General features: G+C 35.4%; 1 protein-coding gene across 2 annotated transcripts; it reads left to right on the top strand.

Moving 5' to 3' along the window:
- The first annotated feature begins 1613 nt into the window (after window positions 1–1613).
- LOC110929284 lies at window positions 1614–6779 on the top strand. 2 transcript variants are annotated; one of them, XM_022172413.2, is made up of 6 exons: window positions 1614–1720; window positions 1992–2087; window positions 3098–3649; window positions 4399–4763; window positions 6129–6266; window positions 6353–6779. In XM_022172413.2, exons 3-6 carry the CDS (start codon window positions 3127–3129, stop codon window positions 6479–6481), a joined length of 1155 nt encoding a protein of 384 aa, XP_022028105.1. In that variant the 5' UTR covers window positions 1614–1720; window positions 1992–2087; window positions 3098–3126; the 3' UTR covers window positions 6482–6779. The 2 variants fall into 2 exon arrangements, with proteins under 2 accessions (XP_022028105.1, XP_022028103.1); XM_022172411.2 differs by having other exon boundaries at window positions 1701–1808.
- The last annotated feature ends 847 nt before the right edge of the window (window positions 6780–7626 follow it).

Genomic DNA, 7626 nt, shown 5'->3' with positions numbered 1-7626 from the left:
CAGAATCGAAATATTTATGTTACTTAGAGAAAGAAAACAAAGTTCTATTGAACAAAAGACAACATATAATAACCTTGATACAAAAAATTAATTTATAAAATTTAACACATCTTTCGCCTAAATAGAAAAAAATTAACTTAGTGGATGGATGAAAATTTATAAAAAAATATGTGAGAAAACTATTATTTTTTTCGTATAAAAATTGCATGTATATTCTTTTTTATTATATATGTGACAAAATTAACTAAATAAAAGAAATTAAAAAGAGTTTGACCATATTTGCCATTTTCGTCCCTGTGGTTTATATTTGCCATTTTCATCCAAATATCCTTTAACTTAACAGAAAAAATAAACTAAGTTAGTGGTTTGGATGAAAATGGCAAAAAGTTACAAACGTGAGGGGCAAAATGGTACAAAAGTGTCATTTTGGACGAAAATGGAAAATGTGCCCAAACCTCAGAGGTGATTTTGGCAATTAACTCAATATTTATTCATGGATGGTTACAAAGTCAAGCAAATTCAACTTAAAAAAAAAACATAATCCTCACAACCATTATTATCATAACAATTTATATAATTAGCTCTAATTATAACAAGATTTATTTATATGGAGTAAGGTTATTCTACAAATGGTTTGTAACATACAAACTGGTTTAACGTGAAAGGTGAAAGAGAGAAATTTTTAAATTGTTTTTTCTCATCTTATTAAGCACTTATTTAAATACTAGAATCCAAAAAAATATATATTTACACTAGTAGAGTAATTATGTAATTATTCTAGAGTCATTATAATTACTCTACTCGTCGTAGAGTAGAGTAATTACATAATTAGAGAAAGGTTAACATACTTCACGGCTTATCATACTTCACGTAGGAGACAATGGTAACCGTTGGATCAGGGGTATAATCACGCATGGAATATATAATCACGCATGGGACCACATAATCACGCATGGGATCCAAAATCACGCACGTTATTTTGGTCAAAAAAATAATTACGCATGTTATATATTTCGTGAAGTACGTTAATGTACGTTAAGGCGTGAAGTACATTATATTTTCTCTACATAATTATGCTACTAGTGTAAAATCAAATTTTAATTTTTTTTTTTACAATTTGCAATTAAACATCATTCTTAAGTAGATGAAAAAAAAACTTCAATCGCTTCTCATATTAAAGCCATTGTGTATGTAGCCAATGATCTCAAGATCAAGTGACGGAAGACTTGCATTTCTCTTGAGAGATGCAGGTTTGACTCCCACTTGGTGCAGAGTGAGGCACTGGTGGACAATGATAGGAGATCCAGGGAAACCTGGGTTGGATCCTTGAGCCAAACGGGTTTTACCGGTAATTTCACCGTCGTGCCTACAGGCGGGTGGGTTATCGGGTTTTCCTCGAAATTGGTGGTGGACTCGGGTTACTCTTGGAGTACTCCGTTTGTCCAGTGGGTGCCCCAAAAGTGCTCAGAATTGATTCTGTTGACCGTTCAAGAAAAAGCCATTATGTATGTTAAAGAACCATTTGTATTTAATGTTTAATAAATATTACTAGATTTTTATTTCAAGCATATTCTTACAATACAATTTAAAGCATGTGTTTATTTATTTACAATGGCACCCTCATGTAATAAACTTACAAAACAATGGCTATACCTTCTCTGTCTGACGGTGACATAGAATGAGCGCAAATAAAAGTTGATCTTCAACCCAACAATTACAGGTAATAACAATAATATTAATATTAATATTATTTCTCTCTAAAATCCCTTCGAATATGCTCTCCTCAAACCTCCGATCAACCCTTTAGGGTACGCATTTCATCAACTTCTATCAATTTTCACCTTCAATTTCATATTAAATCTTTCAATTTCTAAACACAACCTTAATTTAATAATAATTTAATCTGTATTTCATCGTCTGATCGTCATTTGGTTGAGGAATTAGGGTTTTTCATCGGATTACTGTGTGCTGACGCTTGTTTTATTTATCAGGCGGTTTAATACTTAATTTAGGGATTTTGCGTTTCGACGATTCGAATTTGTGGCTTGATTGAGCTCTGAAGGTTGTTGATGATCAAATTTGAAAAGGTATGGTTGATTTTTTTTGTTTTTTAGGTTGATTTTTTGAGTTGTGAAGTTGATGTTGTTGTGAACATGATTGTTGTTGACTGTTTGGTGAAGAGTAGGTTAGGTTTTGTAAGGATATTTACTTATTTAGGTTAATTTTGCTTGTTTGGAAGTTTGGATGTAGGAGATTTATTAATTGAGGTGAGATTTGAAAATGAAATGATGAAGCGAAATCTGCGAAATGTACCTTCGATAAGTGTTGATTGGGTTGTTTAATTGGTTCGGTGTGTTTTGAATTTGTTTATGGTGTTTGATGTGTGAAAATTAGGGCAATGTTTGTTTTCACTTTAGAAGTTTGTAACGTTATACCGTATATTCAAGTGTGTAGGGAATGAAAAAAAAAGCGTTTTGTGTCTTTTGAAAGAAGGAAAGGAACTCTTGACTTGGAACACAAGGCATACAAGCCTGTGATAGTTTAGTTAAACTTATGAGTTAGATCCTAGTTGCATTTTCAGAATTATTCTTTGTCAGTTTATCAGGCGGTTTAATTTATGGCTTTTCCGGTTGGAGGAATCGAATATGTGGCTTGATTAAGCTCTGAAGCTTTTGATGTTAGAAGGTATGGTTGAAATTTTAGGTTAGTTTTTGACTTGTGAAGTTGCTATTGTTGTGAACATGATGTTTGTTGACTGTTTGGTGAAGAGTAGTTTAGTTTTTGTAAGGATATTTAGGTCAATTTTGCTTGTTTGGATGGGATTGTTGATTGGGAACTTTGAGCTAGGAGATTTATTAATCGAGGTAAGAAATCGAAAGAAGCTAAATCTGCGAAGTGTACCTTCGATAAATGTAATTGTGTTATTCATTCGGTTACGTATGTTTTGATTTATGTATGGTATTTGATGCGTGTGAAAATAGTAATTCGCGGTCTTCGTTTTAATTTCGGCAACTTAAAATCACGTGCTTAAATTTCTTTCACGACGATCATAAATGAAATTATACACGTAATATAACTTCCCTTTTCCTGTCTTCAGGATTTATTTGCCGCCGACCGTTAAACATCATGGGGCAACAAAATGTATTGTACACTTGTCCAATGCTTGATGTGGGACCACAACGTCATCCCGAACCTTGTTTGGTATCTTATGGTGGGGTCACATGTTTTCCGCAGCCATATAATAGTCACACAATCTTACCACCTCCTGGACGAAGAACTACTTTTGACCCACCTTACCTACCTGAAAATCACGGGCAGCTTCCCTACATCATGATGCCCTCGCCTAGTGCCGGTGTTTTTTCAGTTCCAATGAATCATGATCATTTACCTTTTCCAAACAATCATCAAATATATGAAAGGGCCAGAAGTCTTTATATGGATGGACCTAATTGTGTGTTTAAAAGATCTGGTTCTTCGGTTCCCACTGATGTTATGGGGTTTGACTTTGACCCGATGGTGGCTCATAACAGTAGCCATGTGGTTCATGGTGGTCAACTAGTACATGCGGTACCTACTCCTTGGTTGGACCCTCATAGTGCTACTGGCGTTTTTTCGTGGAATCGCGCTCATGGTGGGCCCTATTTGCAAGGTATCTGCTAATTCTATTTTCTTCGGGTTAATATTTCTTGAATTGATTATTCCACGTGTTGGTTTTGTTACTATATTTGTATCTATCGGTTACAAGTTCAAATTATGTGTTATGGTGATTACTGATTACATGAATAATGTAATAATATCAATGATAGGGCACAATGTGCAATGCGGCAATTGAAACATATGTTTATATTTGTTTAGTTTTCAAAAGAGCAAAATGCCATTTTCGTCCCTGAGGTTTGCTAGTTTTGCGACTTTCGTCCAAAGGTTTGTTTTTCCACATCTGGATCTAAAAGGTTTAAAATCTTGCCATTTTCATCCGGCTCGTTAACTCCTTCCATTTTTCTCCATTAAGTCAGGGCTATTTCTGTCTTTTTTGCTAACTTAAAGGGAAATTCGGTCTTTTTCAGGGGTATTCGGTCTTTTTACAAAAAGTGAAAAGGACCGAATTGCCCTTTAAGTTAGCAAAAAAGACGGGAATACCTCTGACATAACGGAGAAAAATGGATGGAGTTAACGAGCCGGATGAAAATGACAAGATTTCAAACCTTTTGGATCTAGATGCGGAAAAACAAACCTTTGACGGAAGTCGCAAAACTGGCCAAACCTCATGGACGAAAATGACAGTTTACTCTTTTCAAAAACTGTGCGCTAAATCATAAATGGCGTGTTTTAGGATGTAAGGATTCTTCTTAAGTGAAAAGATGTGTTGAGAGAATATCATAAGCGTACCATTTTTTACAGATATGGCTCTTCATGGATATCAAGGTGCAGCCATGAGTAGAAACTCACCAGCTTTCATGCAACCTCCTCCTATGAGACCTCGTCATGGTCCCCACAACGTTTATCATCCACCACCGCTGCCGCCTATGGCGGCACTACAACCACAAAACATGGACAGTCAGTTGCAACTACCATCAACTTCACATAGGCATATGACAAGCACCTCCTCCACATATCCTTTTCAGAACGATGCGGATCCCGGGCCTAGGTTTGTGAGTCCAACAATGCCACATGGCGTAATGGTATATGAGGCTCGTCGACAACCCTTGATGATCGATTCAATTTCAGCACATTATTTTCCCCATCTCAGATTTCTTCCCGTAGATGTATTATTCTCTCTCTCTCTATATATGTGTGTGTGTGTGTGTGTGTGATGCAAATTTCTAGTTTCCCAACTGCTATTTATTAAATAAATGCTTGGCTTTTGAAACAATCATCATCATCATCATCATACTCAGTAAATCCCACCAATAGCAAAGCTAAGGTAGGGTCTGAGGAGGGTAAGATGTAGACAACCTTACCTCTACCCCGTAGGAAAAGAGAGGTCGCTTCCAGTGAGACCCTCGGCTCGATGGTAGTTTTGCATCAGGCCTTGGACTTAAGGCACATGACACTCAGCAGTTAAGACAAAGGCCAATTGGTGCATGTACTCCCTTGTCTTTCGGCTATCAACGCCACCACATGATGCATGATTAACCATCCCCCTCTTTTAACATTATTTTCACGAAATTAGTAAAATAACATTAAAATTAGTGCACTTTCACTTTTGCCCCCCCGAGCGCCCACACATATATACATTATATGCGCATACCGCAAGCGGGGCGCCTACGTTTGAGGTGGCAATTTTGATCCATTTACTTATGAATGAGTCAATTCGGGTTGTGTTTTGTCTCAAACGGCCCGAATAACAAAATTTAGCTGAAAAGGTAACTAGTAAAATGGGTCAAATCTCAAATGAGCTGAATATCTGCCAAATTTTCAGTGCGCTTAAACTCTTAAATTGTTTTATTTAATGATTTATACTATTTTTGTAATTATACTGCTCTTGTAATCATAGTGAATGTATTAATCATTTAGAAAAAAGGACATTTTTCTTTAATCTGCATCAGTTATTCTTTGAACCCTTATTTTTTGGGCGTTTTTGTACAAATGATGGTTGTTTTACAACCAAAAGCCAAATATGATGATTGAAAAAGTCAATGACTTATTATCGGGATTGCATTTTGGTTTATCAAGTATCATACATTCATGCTTTCACCAACTCATATGTTTGCTGTATGTCTGTAGTTTTGTTAGTTTGAGTCGATTTGTTACTATCTGGCCCTAGCTCGAGAAATATGTTAGAATGTCATTCACGGGCTCGGTTGAAAAAACAATAGGTTTGATGATAATATAGGTATAGTAATGAGAGTAATCACCAACTTTTTATGGTTTCTTTACTTGCATACGCTAACAAAAAAGTCTATTAATCACATATTTAAGTTTTATTCTTTATCTTTTTACAAATATTGAGGCTTTTAACACTATCAAACTTATTTCAAGTATATATTTGGTTTTGAATCGAGCTGAGTATCTTTCCAAATGTGTTTCTATATGCCTTTGAAGGTCATGTATTTATTTATTCATTTATTATATCTTATTTATTATTTTACTGTCTTCACATAATTAATTTCACTCGTTCTTTTACGCAGGAGCAAGGTGGACAGTTTGGCAACAAGGATTTAGGTTTGTCGGATGATTTTATTTCAGATCATGGAAAAGTAAGAATCTTTACCTCATCCAAATCTTCACCTGCTGATGAAGAAGCTAATTTCTGTGTAATTTGTCAGGTATTTATACATACCTTTACAAGTGACTGTATATTCTTATTGGTTTGGTTATTTAAGCATATCACAATTTTGTGTCATCTTTCCAGATGGATTTTGAAGATCAAGAAAGAATCAGGGTGCTAGATTGTCGCCACGAGTACCATGTAGAATGCATCAGTAAGTGGTTCAATGTGAAGAGGAACTGCCCGATTTGCAAATCCATAGCACTTTACTAAACATAGGGTGCTTTCTCTCTCTCTCTCTCTTATAAGTTATGGTAATTATCAGACTAAAATGTCTATTGTCGTTTTGGAGGTGAAACTGTTAATAACCGCCTAAAAGTGGTCTTTTAGTTGGCTTAATCTCGTCCGGAACCTTTTTGTATAGACCTTTTAAAGCTGCCTGATTCACTCAAGTGGAGTGATTGATGTATTTAACCATATGGGGTTAGCATGTTTTTATGCGTTTTGGTACATATAAATTGAGGATGATTTGGATGCTGGTGATTTTGTATATATGGTTAGTTTAGATGAAGCCGTTTGCTTTGCTTGCCTTTCTTTATGTTGATCTGCTTATTTGTTTTGTTGCAAAAGTAGTGGTATATTTTAGAAACCATATTTAATATACTTGATAGTTAATAATGATATCAATGTAAAGGCTGGACGGGGTACCTTCGGTGACCTCATGCGGGGAGCAAGTTGAAGAGACCACATTTGAATAAAACCAAGTTTAGTGTTCAAATTGACAAGGAAGAGAGTTTGGATCCAACTATGTATGTTAGATGGATAGATACCGGACAGGTTTTTGGTTTCGAGAAAGGGAACCATCACAGGTCATATGGGCAAGTGTGCAATGGGTTGAATCCCTCAAGTGAATCCCTTAAGTAGGTATATGAACACTAGGAATGAGTCTGCTTACATTTTAAACAGTAAAAACAAACTTGTATATCTAAACGTTCGCGTTCAAAATTGTCATGCTTATTTGGTAAGTAAACAGATGTTTAAATACAAGAAAGAGGAGATTATTAGGGATGAGGTAGTGGAACAAATTGAAGGTAATACATAGATTATTAAAGTGATATTACATTACATTACAAGAACATACCATTAACAACTTTTGTTAACAACAACAACAACTATACCCAGGAAAATCTCACAAATAGCATAACTATTGGTAGCGTCTGGGAGAGGTGGGATGTAGGCAAACCTTTCCTCTATCCAAGAATAGAGAGGCTGCTTCCTAAGAGACCCCCGACTCCAAAACAACCAACAGGCAGCTAGACGAAACTTTTGTTAACAGTGATTTATAAATTACAAACATAAAGTACAACTATGCTTCTAATTATATGATAAGAGTTTTTGTATTTTACTTCATAGTTTCA

This window comes from Helianthus annuus, chromosome 3 (assembly GCF_002127325.2).
Source record: "Helianthus annuus cultivar XRQ/B chromosome 3, HanXRQr2.0-SUNRISE, whole genome shotgun sequence".
Taxonomy (NCBI): domain Eukaryota; kingdom Viridiplantae; phylum Streptophyta; class Magnoliopsida; order Asterales; family Asteraceae; genus Helianthus; species Helianthus annuus.
This window is presented reverse-complemented; position numbering and strand designations above follow the sequence as displayed.

What these genes read in the sequence shown, in the direction of transcription:
- LOC110929284 (XM_022172413.2), top strand. Translation starts at nt 3,127, where the DNA reads ATGGGGCAACAAAATGTATTGTACACTTGTCCAATGCTTGATGTGGGA. An exon ending in TGGTGGGCCCTATTTGCAAG is followed by an intron (nt 3,650 to 4,398) that starts GTATCTGCTAAT and finishes CATTTTTTACAG; the next exon opens with ATATGGCTCTTCATGGATAT. An exon ending in ATTTCTGTGTAATTTGTCAG is followed by an intron (nt 6,267 to 6,352) that starts GTATTTATACAT and finishes TCATCTTTCCAG; the next exon opens with ATGGATTTTGAAGATCAAGA.